The sequence below is a fragment of the Manacus vitellinus genome, unplaced genomic scaffold (assembly GCF_001715985.3).
Source record: "Manacus vitellinus isolate BGI_N305 unplaced genomic scaffold, ASM171598v3 scaffold_5_pilon, whole genome shotgun sequence".
Taxonomy (NCBI): domain Eukaryota; kingdom Metazoa; phylum Chordata; class Aves; order Passeriformes; family Pipridae; genus Manacus; species Manacus vitellinus.
The window spans coordinates 43,212,492-43,238,093 of record NW_021940682.1 but is presented as its reverse complement, the minus strand read 5'-3'; the positions used below and the strand labels follow the sequence as shown (position 1 = coordinate 43,238,093).

At 34.7% G+C, this 25,602-nt stretch overlaps 1 protein-coding gene across 1 annotated transcript in view; it reads left to right on the top strand.

Annotated features, from left to right (window-relative positions):
- CTTNBP2 (cortactin binding protein 2) overlaps positions 1-25,602 on the top strand; it is a 68,526-nt gene that overhangs the window by 12,657 nt on the left and 30,267 nt on the right. Inside the window, exons 2-6 of the mRNA XM_025895966.1 lie at positions 4,274-4,498; positions 10,351-12,001; positions 18,324-18,527; positions 23,934-24,033; positions 24,487-24,637. Coding sequence (XP_025751751.1) covers positions 4,274-4,498; positions 10,351-12,001; positions 18,324-18,527; positions 23,934-24,033; positions 24,487-24,637 — 2,331 coding nt within the window. The remainder of the gene's footprint in view (positions 1-4,273; positions 4,499-10,350; positions 12,002-18,323; positions 18,528-23,933; positions 24,034-24,486; positions 24,638-25,602) is intronic.

Here is a 25,602-nt window from a genome sequence, read left to right as displayed (position 1 = left end):
GGAAATAAAAATAATAATATAACTTATGCACTTAATTTTTTTGTTTTCATTATTTGGCTTATTTTTTATATATTACTTGTATAATAATAATAATAATAATAATAATAATAATAATAGTATTTCTTTTTCCTAGCTTTTTTATGTTTTTAGCTGTAAGTCCACAGTAAGATGGATACTATTTGAAGGCCTCCCTGCCCCTTATGTTCTCGTTTCAGTGACAGGGGCAAAGAATCTAATTAGACTTCATAATTTTAAGTTTGGTTACTGAAAACAGGTTTTTGTTTTCTTCTGAAGTGGAATGCAAGAAACAAATGATTACAGGCAGTTCTTATATAGGATTTCCAGCTTTTCCCACAGGCTATCATCCAGATATCTCCACTCCTTTTGTTCCTCTCCCTGCACACACTGCTGGTAGTCTTCATCTGCCAGCAGATAAATGGGGTCAGAGCCTGCAAAAGGTCAGCTTAAGACATGGAGGTTTCTGTGAAGGAGCTTGCAGATAACTTGAGGTAGCTTGAAAAAAGTTGGTGTAGGGATGAATGAGGTGTCTTGCTCTATGTGGTAGGAGGCAAGCTTCCTGAGAGAGTCATAAAAGAAACAGTTTATTTTACAGCCTGATCCTTAAGATTTTTGTTGGCTGCAGACTTAGAAAATTTGAGAATAAACCCTCCCCTTGTGTCGTACAGCTGCGTAATCTCTAGGGATTGTTAAGTACTAATTTTTTATTTTTGAAAATATCACAGACTAAAAGTTCTGTTTTCCAAGTCATCAAAAGTATTTTCGTGATTCAAAGCAAGACATAAGACATGTTGTACCAATAAGTATTTGGTTGTTTTTCCTTCCTCTGAGAGCTTATTTTTGTCATTTGTTAACTGAGAAGATAACCAGCACCTACAAGCTAAAAAAATAATAGTCCTTGAAGAAATCACTAATCATGAAGTAATTAGATTGGAAGGCACCTCAAGAGATCGTTCAGTCCAGTCTTCTGCTTAAAGCAGGACTAAGGTCAAATGTGGATCGAGTTGCAAATGGCCTTATCCTATCTGGTTTTGGAAATCTTCCAGTGGTAGAGGTTATATGTTTTCCCTGGGCAATGAGTTCCAGTGCTTATCTGCTCTCAGTGAGAAGAATTTGTGTCCAACTCAAATTTCTCTCATTAGATCATGGGACAATTGCTACTTGTCCTGCCAGTGTACAGACCTCAAGCATCTTTCTCCCCAATTGCCCCTATTTCTCACTGAAAAGTCCTATTTCTATTTAGCTCTTTCTTGAAGAGAAAGATATATGTTTTGATCATCTTTCACTCCTCTCTGAAGATGTTTTTCAGATCAACTCTATTTTTTTTTGGTAGTTCATCTTTGATCTAACATAATATAACAGGCAGCCATAAAGAAACTTTGGAGTTTAGTTTTTTTAAGTAGTAGTAGTTTTATTTTAATGTTTTGTATCTTGTATAAGGATTTAAAAGTTCTATATAAATGTGATGTTCTTATTGGACTGAATTAAAAAGCTTTAGTAAGTAAGTTTAAGCTTTTGTTCTGTTGCAGTAGTGAATTTCATTAATTAACTATTTAAAGGGGTTTTATCTTTGGGTTTCAATACTTTATCTCGATTTCCTTGTGCTTACAGTCACTTTTCATTAGCAGTTACCTGTTGGAGGATTTAGCTCAAGTCTTGAGTCATAATTTTGTGTACCACTGATGTAGTGTACACTGCAAAAAGTATCACTTCCTGTGGACATATTTTCATGCTTTTAAATACTTCCAGTCTCAGTCCTTCCATTAAAAGGCTCATTGCTGTGCAAGCTGGTATGTGCAGAAAACTAAATCTGATGGTTTATAAATTCATATAGCACCTTTCACAATGCAGCAGTCCTGATGACCTCCTAGAGCGGGTGGATATTCTATCTATTTCTGAAAATGTTCTGTTTGAAAATTAATTCATTATTCCTAAATCAACATTTTAATGTTACTTTCTGTATATACTGCTGTGCAGTTGAAGTTAATATATGAAACACTGCTAATGTTGCTTTAACACAGCCACCAAATTATGCAGAGACTATTTTAAAGGATATGTATGATATTAGACTGTACATTCCCCAGATAATGACTACCATAAAAGCAGTTATCTTGGTATTGCTACTAACTCTTATGGCTTGAAATTCAGTGCTGAAAGACGATATAAGAGAGAAAAAATTTCTCATTCTAGCATTTCTATTTCTCCCAACTGAGGTACTTTAGTGAATTGAAAAGGGACAGAAGTATTATTTAGAGGCTGGAGGAATCATGTAAAAAGCTTCAAGCCTAGCTTGTCTTTCTGCCACTTTGTGTCAAGTTTTAGGGAACTACTCATCGTTTCCTTTCTATCAAGCTTCTGCTTTGTCTTTTATTCTGGTACCTTCTTTTTAAATCGTACATCTTCATTCCATCATTGTGTTTTGTATATTTAGTCCTTATATAGAAACATGGAAACATTTCTTTTAATATTTTACATTTAGCTCCCTTTTGAGTTGGAAGCATTTTTAGATGATTTTGCTGTCTATGGTTTGAGAGTTGCCAGTCTGTTTTACCCTGTACTTAAGGTTATGCAGTTATGGCTTCAGCCAGTCTGTCATCCCAAACCATTTGCTGGTTTTTCTGCAGTCTTTTCCTATAGCCACTTTAATTCTTGTTTTGATTTTCATTCAGATGGAGCTCAACCCTACTATATAGTTTCATCTTTTCCGTAGTTAATGAATCCAAACCCTTAGTCCTGTTACTATTTTGGCAGATCCACACCGAGTCTTTTTGTCTTGCTTTGTTAATCACTGTGCATGTTAGAGAACATTTAACAGTATATTCACATTGCATGCATACAGTATGTGCCAAGAGGACAGCTGATCATAGAAAAAACTGGAAAATACACATTATTTCACTGATTGACAATCTGTGTTTCCTTAAGGGCACGAGTGATTGCCTTTACCTCTAAGATAGGTTAATCTTCTTGGCATCTCTTTTTTTGTTGGTCTCTGGATTTAAGGATGGGGGCTCTGGTGGTCTTTTTTTATTTACAACTGAGCTGATACATCTGTTTTTTCCTTTACTTTGATATCTCACTTTGTATAAAGTAAGTGGCTTTTACATTGTTGATAATTTATATATGGACTGTGCCTCCATCTCCATTTAAATTCTTAACCTGCTTTGGTTTGTCATCCTGTTTGGCTGATTAGCAAAATAGTCTGTTTATGGTTAGATTTTTGGCTTTGATGGTGTCCTTTACAAGAGGGTTGAATTCCTAAGCTGCATACTGTCCTGTATCTTCATCTTACAGAACCATGAGTTACAAATACAGCCCTTCTCCCTGGCTTTGTAATATTAACTCTGGAGCTAGCTATTTTATTTTATAAGTTAAAAACTAAGGGATTAAAATATTAGACTAATTAGGGATTATTTGCTAGGCACTTTATAAAAAATAGCTAGGTTCTATCAGTTTGTTTTTGTCTCTTCAACCAGTCGCTATCTGACTTTGTAAGCCAAACTAGACTTTAGGTCTGAGTGAACCCTGTAAGCTTTTTCTGAAGTTATATTCCAAAGACCTGGTTTTCTTAATAAATATTTTCAAGTTCTATTTATACTATCACACTGAAAAACAGACTAGAATTATTTTAAGCATCAGAATATGTAGGCACATATTTACCGACAGGTTCTCATTTACCACAACATTTCAATTTTGTAGACAATATATAGGAAAAAGTTGGGTATTCACTAAGGTATGTTACTTGTAGTTAGTCCTTGGGGAGTTTTTCTAATGTAATTCTTATGTTCTTCTTTGTTATCTCATGCCCTGAAATGTGTGTTATCTTTTGTGAGCTTTTCATATGTTACAATTTTAACTCCAAGCTTTCCAAATGATCTACTAACCCATTTGGTAAGCATTAGTCCTCTTCCTCCTCGTTTGTATCTCAGAATTGGCTTATTCTTCCTCTTTTTTTTGCTTATTCTTCAAAACTGGATTTGAACCAAATCACAGATAAGTGTTTTATCTGTTTTTGGAGGATTCTTTTTTTCTGATGGTGTTTCTCTGCACTATGGGTTTTTTCCTGATTTTTTGAGATAGATTTTTCTTTTAGAGATTGTAAATTAATAGCTCAAGAAAATACATTAAAAACTTTAATGAGTAATTTAACTTTCCCTGTAGTTTAAGTCTCTTTTATGTGTGGATGTACTCCAAAGAATGCATTTAGTTTTATTTCTCTGGTTTTGTTTTGTTTGTTTGCTTGTTTGTTTTTTGTTAGGCCCGGCGCAAAGAGGTTTTTATCCAGGAGCGATATGGAAGATTTAATCTGAGTGACCCATTTCTGGCTCTTCAGAGAGACTTTGAGGCAGGTGCTGGTGATAAAGAAAAGAAGCCAATGTGCATGAACCCTCTGTCCATTTTAGAAGCTGTTATGGCTCACTGCAGGAAAATGCAAGAAAGAATGTCAGCTCAGTTGGCTGCTGCTGAAAACAAACAAAAAAAGGTATCCTGCTACTGACTTTCCTTTTCCCTCTCCTGATTTGTTCTTTCATGCCACTTTTTTAATTTGCATCTTTTGTCTTGATTATCATTGCAAGTGTTATCACTTAATTGTCATATAGAGGGAGGTGCTGGTTTTCTAGTGATATTTTTTGTGCACACCTCATTTGTTCTGTGAATTTAGCTCTACTTATGGAATAAATGAAATATAACTGGTACAAGTTGATGCAGTGGATATATAAGTAGATATCTCAGTGTGAGTTGAGACAGCATCATCACAATGTATTTTTAGACCAACACTATTGAAGCCCTGAGGAGTACCATTATTTTTGTTCTAACCTAAATAGTATAAAATAAATAATTTATTTGCATGCTATATTAGGCACCTCTATTTCATAAATCAGTAAAAATGAGTTATAACTCTAAATATCTTTTTTTGCATATTTTAACATTTGCTGCAAAAAGAAAATTATTTTGGAACAAGTATGTTGCAGGAAAAAAAGTGTCATGTTGAAGATAAAACAATTTCATTTTGAAAGTGAATGGTTGGTGGCAAATATTTCACCAGTATGTAAGCCATACATTCCTAAAGCATAGCTAAATATGAATATGCAGGGGAGGGGTTTCTGAGAAAAAAAGAGGGGAACAGTAATATAATAGACTAATTAGACCAGATATTTTTGAATAATTAGAAAATTAGAAAATAATTAGAAAAAAAGTGCTTTCTTTGTATTTAGTCATCCTCACTGGGTAGAAGATGAATAGAATGTCTTCTGCAGCTGTGAAATAGCTTTTTGGTGACAGTTTTACATGGATTTAAAAAAAAAACCAAACAGCAAACATGCTAAGACAGTTGACAAAGAATGGATTTTGGTAGTGATTGCTCTTTGGGAAAAAATGTGCACACAAAAGTACTAGAAGTTGCTGGAAATACAAGCTTAAATTAAATCAGCAAACCTTTTCTTGTTATTTTAGCTCTGTTGTTTAGTTTAGTTTAAGCATCCTTGCTCTATTAAGACTTCAGAAAAACAGATACTGCATTAAAAAAAATTATTATTACTAGACTTTATGTATGATATGTAAGTCTTCAAACAGTTTAGTGCAGAGAACTGTTGCTTGTACTTACCTAGCACTTCTTTCTGAGAGCTCTTAAATATTAATTTTCTCTTTCATATGGTTTTTCAGTAAATTAAGGTTTTGGAAAGGAGATTGTCTCAGCATAGAAAAGAATGAACAAGCTTACTTATTCTAGCTGAAGAATGTGTTGGGAGAGACCCTGACGCATTTACCAGGACAGTTGGATTAGTGTCTTGTTTCGGTGCATGGCCACAAGTCTCTTCTTGTTACCTAAATTCTTCATCTGTGTCTGGCTTTTAGTATATGGACAGATACATGCGCCTAAGATGGACTTACATATTGAGAATATGTCAGGGTATTGATATGTAAATTCAAATTTGTCCATTTTTTTGGCTCAGGCGTATTGCCAGAGTCTGTATCTGTAAGTCTACTTGTACAGGAAAGGATGCTCTTGTCTTTTGCTTTCTAGAAGAATATCTGAGCTTTTTTTTCTTTAAATCTTAATTTTGAGGATTTGAAAACAAACCACATGTTGTTGAGCAGCTGTGTACCTGACTCTCTGCAGACCTTATATCTTCCTCTTTTAAAGCCAATAAGAAATGCTATTTGTGCAGGGCACCCTCCTAAACTCTTTGGGTTTGAGGCAACCAATGGTGTATCTTTCAACCACCTCCATTCATTCACAAACCATTCATTCAGTGTTTTACATTTCTTTACTTCCACATTTTTCTGTCTGTTCTTCATCTCTCAAATCCTTCCATGGAAGAGGGTGATGAAGGTGTTTTGAGGGATTTCTAAAAGTGTTCGACAAAGTAGGGTGACACAGTGTAAGAAAAAATCAACCTAGACAAATGTGACCTAAATACAAGCACCTCCTCCCTCACAGAATGGTTCCTCCTTCTCTAAATGTGTGATGCCTCTATCTTCATGTTTGGAATTGCCTCACTGTCTCACTCTTACAGCAAATAATGAAGTCTGTCTACAGCTGTGTTTATTTTCTCTGGATATTACTGAACTTTAAACAGGCTCGGACTGAACTCTTATTTCTGAAGACTTAATATCTATGTATATAGTCACCTCAAAAGTATTCTATGAATAAAATTTTTATTTGATAACAAAACCTAAAATGTAACAATATGCCAGACCGTAGAATCAAGGAGGTGCACAAAGGACTGTCACACATAGGCTTACCATATACAAACACCTAATTCCCTGATGTCGTCTGCTTTGTGTTAAGTCTTCATCCTCTTCCCTCTCTTTGAAAGCTTTTCTCGTAGCTGCTGTGGAAGTTAATTTTGAGTTTTCCTGGGAACAAAAAACAGACTATCAAAATGATAGTTCTTGATTTATCAAGAGTTTTCTGGGAAGTTAATATTAGGATGCATGCTCAAAAAAAGACAAACATGAGTTGGAAAAGGCCTGTTGATGTGATTTAGTCTAACCTTGTGCTTAAAGCAGATTATGATCAGCAGTACATCTGGTCATCTGTAAGTTTGTGTTGCTTAGTCCTGAAACCCCCCAGGAATGGCAATACTGCAGCTTTTCTGCACTGGTATCCTTGTGAAGAACTTTTTTCCAAGACTGAGCCTCTTCAAGGGCAAGTTTTCTGATAACCTTTTGTTATGGGGCCCCACTTGCCATTATTAAGGACAATTTGACTCTTGTCATCATTGTAAAGGCCCATCAAAAGGATCTGGTATGTTGCTGCTAGATCATTCCACAGTCTATTTTTCACTAAACTATGCAAGCCAAGCTTCCTCAACGTTTTCTCAGAAGGCATGCTGTCTCTCACCTTTGAAGGGCCTTTGCTGGTTAGTTCTTTGTGAGTCACTGTATTTTTTCTCAGTATCCTTTTTTACCCCTTTTCGAATCCTTCTTGGACACATTTCCAGATGTTTATATTACTGATATGATTTAGTGTATGCATATAGTACATTTTGCAAAAATCAGGTTGTAGTTAGTTCATAAATTCATAAATTCATAAATAATTACAGCTAGTTCCAAATCTGTCATCCGAAGGAAAAATGCAGCATAAATATTCAGAGGTTTTTGCTATTCAAGATGGTGCAGCCAAAAGAAGAACAGAGGAGAGAGAGAGATACACATAGGAGACAATGAAAAATGAGGAAATAATGCTGCTTTTCTATTTCAAAATCAAATAAAATATTTACATCTATATTGGGGATTATAATAGTATGGTAAGCTGATTTCATGCCAGCTATATAGTAAAATCTGCTTGTAATTATTTGAAAGTAATATAATTTCACAACAATTAACTGAAGAGGTGTTGCTGCTGATACAGTTTGTTTAGCAATGACTGATAATGCCATAGCTTATTTTTCATGTGTTTAACACTGTTTTGGGGGGCTCTGAGCAACCTGGTCTAGTTGAAGGTGTCCCTGCCCACGGCAGAGGAGTTGGAACTAGATGATCTTCAAGGTCCCCTTCCCACCCAAACCATTCTATGATTCTCTTTTTAAGAAAGGGTGGATGTTGTTTGTGAAATGCTTTGTACAGAGTGTATTGATCAACCTGATAAAGCTCTAAAACCCCAGTGGACCCCCTCCACTGCTAAACAGGTTGTGAAATATTTGAAGCCAAGATGATGTTTAAAATGCAGGTATCATTTTCCAGAGTGATTTCTTCCTGTTAGTTCACTCTTTCTTACAATAATGGTATGATTTCAGGAAGAAATTTTTCTGTTAGTAAAATACACATCACATTAATATTGCCATTACGTCTTTATGCTTTTTCCCATTCTTCTGAAGAAAGGAAAGAGGAACTTACAGTCAGATAACATGATTAGAAATGTTGGAAGATTGAGACACAAATTCATCTATAAGTGTAAATTCATGAAGGATTTGGTTTTTTATGTCATTTCACATCCCTCAAGTGTCCTCTTGTGTTTGAATTCTACTTTAATGTGGGAAAAACTTATCCTGGGAACAATGAGCTGTCACAGGTGTGACTTATTTCTGTTACGACTGCAGACTCCCTCTTGTGCTCATCGTTTGATGGCATGAATTTAACTCTAGTCTATGGTATAACTGAAAAGTAGCAAACTGATATTTAAAAATAGTATTTACATTAGCTTTTGTGTAAATGCAGTTTAGTTAAAAATTAATTGTAGACACATGTACAATGATGTGGAAAAAGCTTCCAGAGCTAAGAAATTTAATTTCCTTGTAGAAAGAACATGGAATAGTGTGCTCTAGCAACAGGCTTCTGAGAAAGTTATTACATTGTAATGCCTGGGGTTTTTTTATGCCTGGGTGTCTGTTTGTTTTCGTCTAGCAACCAAGACAATATTTTAAACTTTGACTGAGAGAGAAGATATTCCATAGTTATTACCTGTCCCCTAGGCCATCTTTTTTCCAACAGGATAGCTTACCGTAAATATATTCACGACACTGTATTGTCTTAAAAACTGAAATTAGTATCATTTTATTGTGACACTATAATCTGATTCTATAAACTATGATTCTTTTTTCACCTGTTGAAGTGAATCACTTATTCCAAGATCTTAAATGTACTGCTGTTTGCCACAGCTTTTCTTAGATTTTATTTTTTGAGTATTGTGAAATGTGCTCATATTGTAGAAGCAAGAAACAATTTTCTGTTGCAGTCAAAATTAATCATTCATGTTTGTGAGGACTTGATTTATTTTTTTCGTAGGTACCCAAAAGTATTTTTCCAGAAAAGATACCCACTTAAAAAATGCACTTTAGTGGTACAGATCTGAATTGTTTTTTCTCTATCACTGTCTACGTAAACATACAGTAGAACTGACAGGGCTAAACCAATAAAAACAGTAGAGGAGAAGGAATGGTCACCAATATCTTGAGGTTTTGATTGTTTCATTTTTTTATCAGTCATTCAGATGAGCCATATAGTGCAACAGTATGTGAAGGGAGGAGCAGGAAGAAAGAAAATAATTTCTCTTTTATTTTTGACTTGTGTAAAAGTTTTCTTGGGAAAATTTAAAGTAATTTTGGTTACACTATTATTAGTAGGTATTTTAAAAATGGTGTATTAACATATTTTTCCATTGCTTTTCTAGAAGAATGTCTGTGAGTAAAAGCATAAATGGCAGGCAAGATGAATTAGAGGCAATGACTACATGAATTAGGGGAAAAATTATTCTTATCCATTATTTGCATTTTAGTAGGTAGTCTTTTTGATTCTAGCTTATAACATAATTTATACATCACTGATATCAATGAGATTTTCCGCTATTAGTAAGTACAGGAAGATATTTGTGCCTGTGCCAAAAAGTTGGTCTCAGAAATGAGTGTCTTATTTAAAAATGTTAAAATAAGACGTAAGATACTAATTATGGTCATGATGGACTTAATCTCCTTCAGTTGGAGGAAGACCTAAAACCTAATCCTTTAATTTCTAGTCTCAAAGACTTTTCACAAAGCTCATCTCTTGCTTCCATCTGGTTCCTTAGCTTAAAAGATGACTTTCTATTGTGTCTTATGTCTTATTTCTGGAGAACAGGTGGCTCCATCTCTCAGGAATCACAAGCATTTAATCACTTTGGGGAGTCTCTGCGTTGTCAATGGAGGAAAGTAAAGTAGTTTCTAAATTGCTCTTCAAAGATGGCTCTCTCTTTCTTTTTCTTGTGGAAGATTATGTGCACTTGTGTTAGATGTCACAAATCCCTTCCTGGGTTCATTTTAGGCATACTCCTAAATATCAGTGTCAAGTTAACACTAGGTTATTATGAAAGTCTCTATCTCGTTAATGAGAATTATTTTCTATGCTTTCTTACAGTTGGAAATGGAAAAATCTCAGTTACAGAATCTAGAGCTGGAGCACAAAAAGCTGTCCGCTTGCCTTGAAGAAGAACGTGGAAAGAATAAGCATGTAGTATTGATGCTAGTGAAAGAGTGCAAGCAGTTGTCTGGCCGAATTGTAGAAGAAGCCCAGAAACTGGAAGAAGTAATGTCAAAATTTGAAGAGGAAAAGAAAAAGGCTACTGAACTGGAGGAGTCTCTTACAGCTGAGAAACAAAGGAGTACACAAATGGAAGCTCAAATGGAAAAGCAGCTGTCCGAGTTTGACACAGAGAGAGAGCAGTTGCGTGCCAAACTTCATAAAGAGGAAGCACACACCAGTGACCTCAGAGAAGAGAGAGATAAAATGATCAAAATGATTGAGCAATTAAAAAAGGAAAATGAAAGCAAAGCTAACCTTTCTCATAAAAATAAAGATAGGAATCTTGTTTCTGTTTCAGTTGAAACAGAAGAGACAAGTTCGAAAACTGTTGCCTGCCAAACAGATACTGTAGTGATGGACAGTAGCACAGAAAATGTTAAGAAGTTGCCTTTGACTGTCTCTGTAAAGCCTTCTACAGTGACCCCACTAGTGTCTGGCAATATAAAAATGAATGTATGTGCCAATGCAGCATTTGTGAAGCCTGTCATTGATAGGCAATCTTCATCTAGTGAACTTGTCCCTCCTACAACTCCTGTTCTTGCACAGAATCAAAACAGAATTGAGGAAAATGGACCAAGTACAGCCTCATCCCCTGATTTACCAAGTAGCACTTCCCCTTTTTCAAATAGTAATTCTCTTTGCACCCCTACCACACTGACTACCACAGCTCAGAATTCCTCACTCACTTCGTCTGTACACAATTTGCATTCACCAACTGCCAATACTACTGGCCATCCAGGCCTAAATCCACGAATCCAAGCAGCTAGATTTAGATTTCAAGCAAATGCAAATGATCAAGACCAAAATGGAAACACAACCCAAAGCCCTCCCTCAAGGGACGTATCCCCTGCTAGCCGTGACAACCTAGTTGCCAAACAGGCAGCTCGGAACACTGTTACCCAAGCTCTTTCAAGATTTACAAGCCCCCAGAGTAGCGCTCTGTCACGGCCGGGGACGTCGCATTCAGTGGAAGCTGGCACTTACCCCCCAGTTGGTAGAATGACTATAAAGACTCCCAGTGTATCAAGAATTGACAGAGGAAACCCTCCACCTATTCCTCCTAAAAAACCTGGGCTTTCACAAACTCCTTCTCCACCACACCCACAGCTTAAAGTTTTAATGGATAGTAATCGGTCCCCAAATATAAGTGCAAAAACTGACAGCAAAACCGTGACCTCACCTCTTTCAAGTTCACCACAAGGAATCAGGGTAATAAATGAGGAAATTATTTCTAAGTCCTCACCTCAGCTGCCACCAAAACCTGCTATAGATTTATCTGTGGCACCTGCAGGCTGTGCCATACCAGCCGTAGCGTCATCTCAGGTGGGTGCCTGGCCTTCCCACTTTCCTGGACTGAACCAACCTGCATGTTCAGAAAATTCCTTTGTCATTTCCACCACCATTGCCTGTAGCTCCTCCATAAACCCTGTTAGTGCTTCATCCTGTAGACCATGTGATTCAGACAGCCTCCTGGTAACAGCATCAGGTAAAGGGATTGATATGCTACAAACTATCTCCCTCAAAAATAACATTGTGGTTTTCTTACGCATCTCTTGTTTGCTTTATTTGTCTTTTTAACTTTCTAAACTATTTGTCTTTTTTACTTTCTAAAAGTTGAAATTTTCATTTATATTTTTTCCACATTCCAGGGGTATGGGAATTCTTTTGCTGATTTAGTAATGTTATAAATTAGTTTGCTTCCTTAAGGAGGTCTCCAAATTGAAGAGGTTTTTTTTAAAGGTAAAGAGGACTGATTTTTAAAGTAAATAAGCTGCAGATTATGTTATGTTAAATAATCTCATTTAATTGTTTTAATTTATTTTTTGTTAATGCTGTTATTTTGGACTTCAAAATGCTTTCTCAGTCTGAAATTATGTTTTGAATATTACCTCTGCAGGTGATCTTCCATGGAATATGTAGTCCAGTGCTTTGTGAATCTTTTAGGAAATAGGGCATAGCTGGGGCTATGGTGTTCTGCTATGGCATTAGATAGTTGCACATTAAGGCATATAATTGCCTGAATAATAGTACACTTTCCTATATATCACTACATTCCTATAGAATATGTTTCATTTTTATTTCTATTTTTCTATAGTTCTCCTGGGCTTAGTTGTAGGCTTTTTTTAATACTCATGTATGGCATCTCACAGGTTTACTTCAACAGATATGGGCAAAAGTTTGCTGTTGGAAAGTTAAAATCTAACTATTGATTGTCTGGAGTCAGTGCATTGTGGGGACTTCCTGGTGCATTTAATCTACCACCAAATTCAGAGAATCTTCTTGATGGCAGCTAAGTAAACAAAGGCAATGCTGATCTACCTTTCAATTAATTGTGGGTCTCCTACAAATCTTTTTGTCAGCATATGTCCCTGCTGGGATCAATAGCACTAGAACATTAGGTAGAAGCTCCTCTTTAGCTTGAACTGCAATGAGGAAAAGGAACATGCAGTTTTGGAACACTTTAGACCTTCATCAGCATTGAATAATGTTTGAATTGTCTCAAACTTTCAAGAGTTATTCTCAATTCAGTTATGGTACTTCAGTCCCTCATAACACTAGTCCCTGCATCATCATCATCTGTGGGATATAAAAGCCCTGCACAGTTAATCTTCCATCACACAACTAACCACTTTCTCTTGGTAGCTGCACCAACTGATAAGGCAATTGAACTCATTCACAATTCCTGGGGAAGCTGTTCCAAAAGCAGTGTGTGGCAAGCTGGTATGTGTATATATAGGAGATTCCAGGGTTCTCGTTATTAAGCAATTTTTATTCCCATTTCACTTCATTGAAGACTTTGTACCTGTATCAAGAGTAATTTAGTCATCCTTTTAACGTTTGGTTGTGGCACCATACTGTCGGAATCCCCTCTCCTTTCTGAACTGTGCCATAAAAATATGAACTCAGAAATCTTACCCTTTCATTAGTCTACTACCTCTCAGAGTCAAAAACAATGGGATTTGATGACTGCCTTTTAGTTTGCTGTTTTTCATATGGATGTCCTGAATTTTCATCTTAAATTCCTATTCCTAGATGAATCTGATTGCCATGTCAGATGGGTCATTTGTCTTCCAGTATTCCAGATATTTTCCAAACTTAATTTGCCTTTGGGTGCTATTAGGCTTCATAATGGAATTAAAACTTCTTTAAATAAAGATAAATCTAAGATTTTATGAACATATGACAAATTACTGGCAAAATCAGCTACAAAATGAATAGTTTTTGTAGACAAGAGATTGTTATCAGCGTTATGTTAGGCTGTATATTTCAGTTAGTATTACGTTAATTATATGATATTTGGTAATAATTTAGGATAGTTCTGGGTTATTCTTTAAAAAAATAAATCTCATACCTTAAAAATGAAATTACCAGTGCTTGACTTCATAACTCCATGTATTGTTATTGCTTTAGTTTGTCCTTCGAAGTATAAACTTTTTTTCTTAGGAGAACAATCAGCCTTTTCAATAGGACTCCTCCCCAGATAGTCAGTTTGTGTTTCTTACAAAGTTTGTGACAGTTCTCAGAGACAATTCTCAAAGATAGGATTTTTGTAAAAAATGGTTAGTTTTTTAAAATTGTGTTGGTTTGTGTTAAGATTGCCTTTCTTTCTTTAACTCTCTTCACTTGTTTTTGGGAGAGATGGAAATATTTGCGTTCATTTAATTCCCTTACAGTCCTTGCTCTGAACATTTGGCTCTTGTAGTAGTTTGTAAGCAGCACTACTTTTTGTGATTTTTTGCAATTGCAGGTGGGAAACATATCCCATGATCTAAAGTCTGCAAAGAAAGAGTGCGTAAACTCTACTTAGTTGTATGCTGTTATTAATATAGAGATGTCATTTTAGTATCTCCTTTACTGACTACATACAATCTCAAAGAACCTTAATATCTGTAATATTCAGGTAAATATTCAGGAGCTTCTTTATCTTTTACCCAAATTAATGCTTATATTTTATTGCACTTATTTTTCAATTCCATTTTATTTGTATTTTTAAGGGAACTTAATCTATTTTGGCCAAGTGTTCTGATAAACTGCAGAACTAAATACACTTTGAGCAACAGATGTTATGCAAGTATGGAAAGACATTTCCTTCAAAATTTTATGCTAAGAAAATAGTTAGATTTTATAAATATATATGGAAATAGATTTTTGTCCTAGGAAAGATAAACCAAATTTAATAACACTGTTTTTGTTAAGATGATGTGGTCAGTAATGCCTGAATTCATGTCACTTATTCACTTCTTTCAGTTTCTTTTTGAAGTATGACTTTTCTTGAGGTGAACATCTAACAAACTACAAATACTGCTGAAACTTCCTTCCCATATCTGCGTTTTTGTGCCCTTTAGGGACAGATTCAGTTAGTTTTAATGATCTGGTTGATTTTAATCTGTTTTATTTATTTTTTAGAAAATGTTTAGAATTTCAATTTTACTTTTACTTTCAGTTAAAGCAGAGTACAGTGAAATCTTATTCATATTTTTTTGTATAGTAAGTAGAGAGCTTCAATCAGAATTTTTTAATATTTTTAACAACAGAGCAAACCAAATTTAACATATTTAAAAAAATCCTTCATTTTTGTATTTTTTTTGTTTGTCAATAAGTTCATGAATCTTTCTTCTTACTGAGGAGTCAGAAAAATTGATGATAATAATATAATCACTAAAGTATTTCAATTATTAATTTTAAAAGAGTTTCCTAGTTAGTTTCTTTAGGAACATATCAACAGCCTGATTTTCAGTAAGGAACTGTCTTGGTTCTAGAAAGAGCAACTTTTAAGAGCAGACTTAAAATCAGAGCAATGATCTTGTCAATTATGTGTTCTGCTAAATAAATGTCATAATAACTTCACTCACAGATGGGGCATTGTACCATGTGTTGCTCTTTTTATCCCTGGTAGGAAAAGACACCGGCTTTTGCCATTAATGTTAAGCAGACTGCGGGTAGAGAAATTACAAGGAACATTTATGGCACGATTCAAAATCTGCAACAGTGTTTTCATTAACTTAGCAGTCTTTGAACAGGTGCCAAAATGCTTCTGCTCTGTTTGGATTTCCACATTTCAATGGCTGTGAGACCTCAAAATGGAAACAAATGTAGGCATTTGGATTTTCGTACCCCTGGGATTTCTGCCTTCACTTTCTTCTTGGTTTTGTGCTTTCTATGTCACTCTTCAATGACGTATATTTTTTTATTTTGCTCATTTGTATAAATTTGTATAAATCGATTTATTCTCTCTGTACAATTGGCTTTGAAGATAAAAGTGGGAGGGGAGGTGGAGGACTGATCTAGGCTCTGGAATTAACCATCTCACATTCTGAAGCTGATGCCAGAAGCTGTTTTTGACTGTCCCTCTGCCTTTCATCACTGCATGACCTACAAGCTTTCACAGATGCTTCACATTTCCTAACTTTTTGCATCTGTAATGATGTGCCTTATTTATCGTATCTTCTAATGTTGGTGTATTTTATTGGGTTAATTGAACTTTATTATATTGCTTTACATTGATAATAGAAGCTAAAGTTATATTTATGTTATTACCTATTTTTTTATCTTTTTCAGTAGAAGGTTTGCATTTAATGGTAACCTAGTATAATGAATTTCATCATCGAATTGCAGTATCATATTTTTCATTTCAAGAAGGTGAAATGAAACTTAACACACCACATGAGGCATAAAAAAGTTCCTTTCATTCTGATATTTCTGTAAAGGATGCTTTAAAAACAAGCAAACAAACAAACAAAACACATCAAAAATATTTTCAAAAAGGAAGGAAACCCAGAAATACTATTCATATTACCAGAATTCCAGAATATCTTTGTTAACAAATGTTAGTAACTCGAGTGCCACCCTGAGCAATATCCACTCTCAGTTAACTATTACAGCAAGACAGTAAAAACTACGCAAGTACTATTTTAAGAACATTTATATATGTATGTATATATATATATATAAATAGCTGCAGCACAGTTAGTTTCAAAGAATAACAAAAGGTTGGAAAAATAAAACCACTTTTATAATTGAAAGGAATAAGAAAAGTTATTCTTTGGACCTTAGGGAATTTTGCCACTTAAAGGATGCAGTTTACTTTGTATATTGCTTATTGGTTTTTTAATAAACTTTAAACCTCAAAATTAAAAATACTGGACAAACAAATATTAGTAAGAATATTGATAGTCTGAAGTGAGCTTCAGAACTGAAGTTATATGAAGATGCACGGAGTTAACTCTACAATTTATCATTGATTTAAAGTTGGATTTATAAGGTAACTTCATAGCTCTAGCGATGACTTCTTATAGTGGGTATCAAAAATATAAGTTAAATAATAAGCTAATATTTGTGAAAATACTGCAAATATGTTTCCTTTAGATACTAAACTAGTAAACTTAATTGGAATTGACAAATTTAGCTTACTTTAGAAACAAATATGAAAATGCTCCAAGCATTTATTGTTTTGGTTTTTTGAACTGGAATCAAGCTACATGTTCTTCATTGGCGCTGCTCAGATGATGAATTCTTGTGTAAGTCTTGACATTAATTAAAATTTATCCGGATCTTACATTCTATGGAATTCTATTGGGCACTTCCATTTAATTTCGTTTTCCAAGATGTGAAAGAGATCATCATGGCATAATAGAGCTGCTGCCACGTACTGTTTCTAGTTCAAGGTGTTGAAGGTTGGATAGCACTTGATCAGCTTGAATGGAGCTGAAGATAATGCCCTGCAGCTCCCCTTCGGTCTTGTACATTTGAAAAACACATTAAAAGCTGCATAAAACTTGCTTTGTATTGTCAGATTTCAGCCTCATATAGTAGCCTATTTGTGACCACAGAAGCCAAAGTTACTTATTCAAGAGATAAATATAATGTGGATTTTCTAAAGGTAATAGTGAAAAAATTATAAAACCCACCTTTCTCCATTTTCTCTTGCAGTCCTTGATCAAGGAAGAATGCACAAAATATTCCATGCCTTATGCAGCAAACTTCATATTCTTAACAAAGTCCCTACTAAAGCTGCTAAGTAATCAACAGCACATTTAACAACAACTCCTAAGCTTTCAGAGCCTTGGATTGAATATTTTTTGTTAATGGGGTGACTTGAAAGCTTTCACTCATAAATTTTATATAACCTGTTATTCATTCACACTGGAGCATTTTATAATATGTTGTTTAAGTATCGCTGAGTAAAAGGAACATTCCCTTAGGGTAGAGTTCAATAATTAATACAGTTATTTCTGTATTATTTGTGTAAATGATTTCTAAGTTTTTTTTCAAACTTATTGAAAGACACCTAAAGTGATTAAGGGCTCTCTGTGCAATTTATGCTTTTAACTGCAAGCGAGTTATATAAATATTAAACATATAAATACTAAAATTTACACTAAGGCTGTGAGGAGAATAATATTTCATATGAAAATAAGTACTTTGTTTTGAAAACCTTTGTATAGATACTTTAAAAAGAATCTTCCCAGCCTATTGCAAATAAATTAAAACTTATATAAAACTTTTGTTAGTTTCTGAATTTGAATAATATAATTTTTTTGAGACATCCATCTGCAGTTGATAACAGGTTCCACATTGACCTTTTGTAATGAAATCCCATTCATTTGCATTAACAAGTGTCACCCCTGAATGCAGGTTTTATTTTTCAGAATACCTTCTAATGTGTAGACAAAGCATCATCATAAAACTTGTGCTAAACTAACAATTGCTGTCATTTTGAAGATACTTTTTAGCTTTTAAAACAAAACAGAAAATGCAGACCTTTATTTATGTGTCTTCCATCTAATTTCTGTTGCTTTAACTCGCAGGCTGGTCTTCCTCCCTAACCCCTTTGTTAACAAGTGGTGGTCCTGTCCCCCTGGGTGGCAGGCCCACCCTTCTTCACCAAGCTGCTGCCCAGGGAAATGTCACTTTATTATCAATGCTGCTTAATGAAGAAGGACTGGACATTAATTACTCTTGTGAAGATGGCTATTCTGCCTTGTATTCTGCTGCTACGAATGGACATACAGGTAAATTATACTAAGTTTTATCATGGCATCCATGTAAAGTAGTGAAAGCTTATTTCATAAGTTTTTAGTTTTCAGTTAGGTCAAATGCATGTTTCTTAAAAATATGAAATTGAAACTGAAATATATAGATTTATACAACCAAAGTCATGGTATGGTATAGCACATATATAAGCAATGCTTCTGGAGGCAGAATTTTGTAACACAGAAAGCATTTGAAAAGAAAATAGCTTGTGGTAGCATTCTGCAGGAACATCCATTCTAATTCTCTACTCCCTTCCTATAAAAAACCACCAGATATCATCACCCCCTGTTCTGTGACGAACTAAAGATCTTTTGTAGCAATGGCAACTTGAAAGAAAGAACTTTCCTCTCCAGGGAGTAAGCAGGAAAGAATAGGTCATCACCAGGGTTTTGATCTTCTTCAGCAGCAGTGAAAATGATGGAAGATATTGTCAGAATAGTGTGTTGCTTGGGAAATAAAATGAACTGTCTTTATTTTTGAAATAAATGAAATAGCCTTTGTTTGTTCTCTAGGCTCTCCTGAGAAAATTAGCAGTTTTCTTTTTCTTCCCCCACTACCCCAACCCTCCTCTGCCTTGAACCTTTCAACAGCCAGTCTTCATGTTTTATGAATATATTTATGAAATGCATCAAGTATGTTAGATATGAATTTCAGGGATACAAACTCCAAGTAATAATTTTCAGGCTTTTAACATAAGGCTTTGAACAGCAGCTTCCTTTAGAAGTCCAGTGCACATTACCATAGTTTTTTCTAATTATGTAAAAATCTCCTAGTTTCTTATACTGCAAGTAATGTCACTGTGCTGTTTTGGACACTAAAGATGAAATCCAGCAATACTAATGACAAAAATTCCATTAAATTTTACTAAAGGCAAGATTTTATTTCAGAGTAGAAGGTGGAACATAGTGCCATTAAAGCCACTGCTTTCAAGAGTACTTTGTGGTTTTATTTGACAAAATATTTGTTAGTAACATGGTTAGAAAACCTTGATCCAGTGTTCCAAATAGTGTTTTGAGAGACTATTTCATAACTTTTCTCAGGTATTTTAAAAAATAAAAGTAAAGTTAGGATACAAGATCCGTAGCTAGGCATATAGTGTATATTTTTTTGACATGTTCAGGGTTAATTTTGCTACCAGGCATATGGAAGGAGGAATTTTCCCTTTGCTTGGAACAATATATTTTGTCTTTGCTTGCCTAGGCGCTATGGCCTATTTTGTAGAAACAGCTGGGCCTTTTCACCTGATAGATTCTTTCCTGTTGCCAAAATCTTCAAAATAGTGGAAAAGTCCCTTTTTTTTTTCTTTTGCACTTTTTTCTTTTTTTTCAACTTTTTATCTGCAGTATTAAGAGTCCGAGTTTATTATATTGTGGATTTATTATATTGGATTTATTTTTCTCCCCTCACTGAAAGGATGTTCAGTGGATTCTTCTAGGCTTACATTGATTTATCATTGCTGGTCTTTGTGGGAGATCAAAATTGACCCAATTCTTCTTTACTCATCTTGTATTCCAAAAATGTTTCAAAGAAAATACCCCAATTTTCAGTTACAATTACTGAGCAGCTCTTACTGACAGCAAAGGCAATTTGGTTTCTTGTTTTATTGTCAAAATTTCAAATACAAGAGGCACTTGACAGAAGTGTGAAAACAGTAATAAAAACAAACACATGCATATGCATCCTGTAATTGTTTAGTATCTTTTACTTTTTAAGATAAAAAATATATTACAGAGGTTACTCTTCTATTTATAGTTGACGGGATGTCAAAAATACTTTTGTTGTACAAATCATCACATTTTAGCAACTAAATTAATTGTATGAACTCTGAATTAGAGAATCACACAGCAGCACTGTTGATGTTTCCTTAATACATTACATGAAAATTGATAGTAGCATTATAATATTTTTGGAGGAAGATTTTTGTGCTTAACTTTAATATATAATCCTTTTTCATTACTTGCTTTTGTTCCCAAGTGCATGGATATATGCAGCAATTCAAAATGGAGAGTTTTAAAAACAAGTTTATGTAAAAATATATAGGTTTAAGAAACAAAGAATAGAAATAAATATTATTAAAAGTTCTTTTCAATAGCTCTTTTTGACTAACCAAGAGGAAAGAAATGACATTTATTTAATTTAAGGATAAAATAATTTATTGTTCAAAGTTTTCATTGTGTTGAGTAGGGTTGTCAGTGGTAAGTTTGTCTTTTGACTGGTTTTTTTTTTCCTTAGAATCAGACAATCACTTAGGTTGGAAAAGACCCTTAAGATCAGCAAGTGTAAACATAAGACTTAACACATAAGCTTAACTTAGTGGGTGATGACACCATGATTTAATTTACTGTGAATGTTTTCAAAATGGAGTTAGTGACTAAGTGGATTTGGAGATTTCCAGGAGCTTTCTAAGTCAACTAACCAGATTTTCCTATTTCTCCTGGAAAAGATTTGGCCAGAAGAAAAGAGTAACTCTAAACTTGGTAAGAGCAATCATAGTGAGTACCTTCCTTCAGAAACAAACACCATGTTGCAGACAGTGTGGGAAGAGTGAAAAGTGAATGATTTCCGCACATTTTCAGTGAAGAAATACAGTATTTGAGACATGTAGATAACTAGAAAATGGTAGAGCACATTGTAACCAGCATGGTGGCAGCAGCTGTTGCATGCTCTCAGCCCGTTCTCTAGAGAAAATTGAATTACACAAGAAAAGAGAGCACTGAAATATTCTGTCCTAATTAATCCTTATTGCAAAATATGTAGCTTTACTGCTTGTAAACAGTTGCCTTTTGAGAGCTGCAGCAGAGGATTTTTCCAGCTCGTGAGGTTAATAGCAGATGCTTTGTTTGACACACTCTTCCTAATTCTGTAGGTGTGAGACAGAGAACTTCACCCTAAAAATAGACACTTTCTTTGTGTTTGAATGGACATGAGGAAACTGTTATTTTTATTATTTAATCACTAGATATGGATAGCTGAACAGATTGCTTTGTCAGGCTGTCTTGGTTTGATCCATTAGCAAAGCAGAAACCACTTCTGTCTGTTATGCACTTAATATGTACAGTAGTTCTCTTAGCTAATAGATCTGCATAACTGTATTGTGTTGTAAATCCTGACCATTCTCTGCCATGTGAGGTGGTTGAGAAAGACAGAATGAAACAATAAAGAGTTCCTGAACCTGAGAGATGTGAAGAGAATAATGATATCCTTTGGACTCAGCTATGTGCTAATCATATGCATTTATGATATAATTGATTCTGTTCTGTCCTGAGTATTTGGAGGCTGTGGCACCCTGAGTGATAGGAAAAAACTGGAATATGTGGGAAGTAGAAAGGAGTGAGGTGCAGAGACATACAGCTACACGGAGTCAGCTTTGTCAAGCCACCGGATGTATCTGCATGGTGTTTGCCAGCACTCTGGAAGAACTAACTACCCGGCTGTGGTGGAGAGCAGTAAAGTCTCCAGGTGTTTGTGCTAATTCACTTCCATGTTTTGCTTTTATTTTGACCAAAACCTTTAATTGAGTGATAACATCAATGTCTGTCTTGTGCCTGCCCTTCCACCCAGTGCTCCCCACTGCTGATCATTTCTGTGGCAGACAGGAGTGAACTGGAGTTAATGAGCCTGGAGTGACCCAAATTACCCAAATCCCAATAAAAAGTCCATACAGAGGACCCAGGCTTCTTGGAGATAATTGCTCTTTTTCTTGACATGCCACCAGAACATGTCTTGTAGAGATTATTCACTCATGTGGTGTGCCTTATGAAAGTAGCTGTATTTCCTCATGCCCACACTTTCCCCTTAAACAGCTCTTTTCAGTGAACTTCTTCAGAAACAGTATTTTCACAGAGATAAGCTACCACCTGAATGGTCTGCCAATCAATACATGAATTAACTGTACCTTTCTAGAAAGGTAGTCTTGTTCTGTGTGTTGTTCATGGCTTTTGCATGGCTAACATATGCTTTATGAAGAAACAGAAGAGTATTCTAGTCAAATACTTGAAAGTGCTAGATGAAAATTTCCACAATATCCCTCATAAACTTTAGAAATATTACAGGATGTCAAGCAGGAATCCGTATTTTCAAGTTAATCATTAATTATAAGACTGGGAATGATTACAAAAAGAAAAAAGATAGGTCATTCTTAGCAGAGGTATTTTTTGAGTTAAAAAGCAAATGAAAATATAATTTTATTTTAAATTGGTATTATCTTACAATTGGAAGGACTGGGTAAGTTAGTTAACTGAGAGCTTCTTTGTGACTTAAAAAAATGTTACAGATCAAGTCCTGGTAGCTTATTGTGACAACCAACTTTACAAAAACAATGACAACAAAAAAGTCATTTCAGATCTGATTACTTATTTCAAAATTAATCTTAATTTACAATATAATAAGGTAGAGTGTTTTAAAATCTTATTTCTTAATATTAAATTATTTATTCAATAAAATCTCCAACATCTGTATTAATATTTGAAAAAATTATAATGGGAGTAAATACATTAACGAGTGGTTTAGATTAGTCAGATTTCTAAGTAATTCTTAATATATGTTTCTAGTGTCTAGAGATAAATTTCACCAGCAAAGCTTGGCTTCATGATCTTGCTGAGTGCTGGAATAGCATTCATTAAGCCTGCTCAGAAAACAGGTCAGGAGTTTATAAATGATGTTGTAGCTGAGCTTATTTTCCAAGTAATAGTTTCAATTAAAAAAGACTTGCTTTATTTTGGTCTAGAACCAATTTCAAGAATGAGGAGCAGATTAACTATTTTCTTCAAACTTAATTGCATCAAATGATATTCCAATTTGTGGATGAAAAGCAGTCTAATTACTATGTAATTAATTAATTTAGCTGTAGGGATGGTGAAATCAGGCTGGTACTATTCGTAGCATGTCATTTTGGAAATATATGAATGGGAATGGTTTGCGGAGGTTTGTCAGCTTATTTTATTTGTCACTGTACTCCTAAATCAAAGTGTCCTAAAACAAGACTGACCGCTGCGTTGCTTGAGTTATGTGTGGCTTGTGAACATTTCCTCTGTGGCCCTGGTATTTGGGATTTATCACTTGACTACCCGTAGGCAGTGATGCCTTTAGGGGCTCCCGGATAATTCAGATTTCCCACTTTGGAGGTAAAATAGGTAAAAACACTGTGGGAGTTGCCAGCAGTGGGCATGTATTCGAATCCCAGCAGAACCCAACCTAAGGCTTCTGCAAAAGGGTGGTGGTGCCCCCAGGGAGTCAAGTCTCACCTCTGCCCTGCAGACTTCTTCCTGTCCCCTAAGGTGTGTGACCTGTAGTCCAAAAGACTGGCTGATGTTGCCCCTTGAGCCTCTGATAATTTTAACTGCTTGGTTTTGTTGACTCAGTCTATGATTCTGCTCCATTTTTAGATTGTGTGAGATTACTGCTGACTGCAGAAGCACAAGTTGATGCTGCTGATAAAAATGGCTTTACACCCTTATGTTCAGCAGTTGCCCAGGGACATGTCAAGTAAGTGAAGTCTTTGAGATTTTGGCTATCAGCTGTTATTCTATTTTATATTCTTAGTACTTTTTTCATTACATTATTGTTGCATTCTTAGGTATAAATGCATTTAACTATAATTTATTGAAAGCATCTACTTAAACACCTTTTTTGTTGTTCAGCTGAAGGTTTTTCTTAAGCAACTGTCATCAAATGCTTATCAGGCTTGTGAAATTCAGTGTTTTACATTCACAGTTTTTAAATATCTCTACAGTAGTTTAAGATTTACAGGTTTAAAGTAACCTGTCTTTATACCTATCTTATAAAATTATATCTTATACTTGTCTATGTGGGGTGATCACAAGTAGATCTGTATCTGTAAAATCAGTACTTTATTAAAAATATTTAAATGTTGTAAGTTATAAAGAGGTTTTGGATGTAAAATATAAGACAATTTTACTGTTTTATTGTTTGCTGTAGGTGTGCAGAATTATTAATTATGTATCAGGCTGATATTAACCATGCTGCTGAAAGAGGACAGACGCCTTTGTACTTGGCCTGTAAAAATGGAAATAATGATTGTGTTAAGATGTTGTTGGAAGGTGGAGCAGATCGAACAGTAAAAACCAATGTAAGTTAAAATAGTTCGTAAAGTTAAAGTACCTTGTATAGAACTGAATATTTACATTAAAATATTTATTTGAAGCTTTCTTTAAAGCTGGAATAAACTGTGTTATTTGAAAATAGTATTTTGTTCTTTTCATGATACTTTCTGGCTTTTTAAAAACCGTATATTATCTAAAATCTCCAAAATTATGTGACTTTCATATCATTTTACATATTTGAGATTTTACCTGCAGTTTGCTGTAGACTTTTCTCCAGCACTGCATTTGTAAAACAGAACTTTTTTGGTCTGACTTATTTTTAAAGTGGAAAAGTGAAAATAGGGATTTGCTTCCACTTTTTATGTTAGGTTGCTTTATTGTTGTCCTTGAGGGGACAACACCTCAAAACTTTTTTGCCAGTATTGTAACCTCTTATATATCACAAATGAGAGAAATGGCAAAAATAATTGTATCTAGAGGAGAAAGGGGAGGAGGACTGTCTCAAAATTAACATCTATGTATTGCCTTTTTCAGGTGCTTTGCTAAGTTTTTCTTAAGAGTCTTATGTAAACATGACAATAAATGTGGGTGGTAGGCTGTCCAAAAATACAGCACAAGGAGTAGTAACTTCACAGAACATTCTGCTCCTCCTGTAATTATTACACTAAATTTTTTATCATTCATTTATTTTGCATCTGGAAAGTAAATATATTGGACTTGCAATGAGAGAAAGTTGTAATGTCAAAACCATAAAACTGACTGATTGATTAATGCAAAATGAAATAATACTGATAGTTAGAATCGTGTTAGTTTAATACATTATAAGGAAGCAGTTTACTAACAGCATCTAAGTCCTGTATCACTTAGACTCTTCTAAAAATTTTGAAGACTTTATTTGTTGGGCTGTCCTTGGAGAAAGCTGTAAAATTTTCTTTCTGTTACATTTTCTTCCTTCTCTTTCTTCCACCCCAAAAACATACAAGCAACAGTT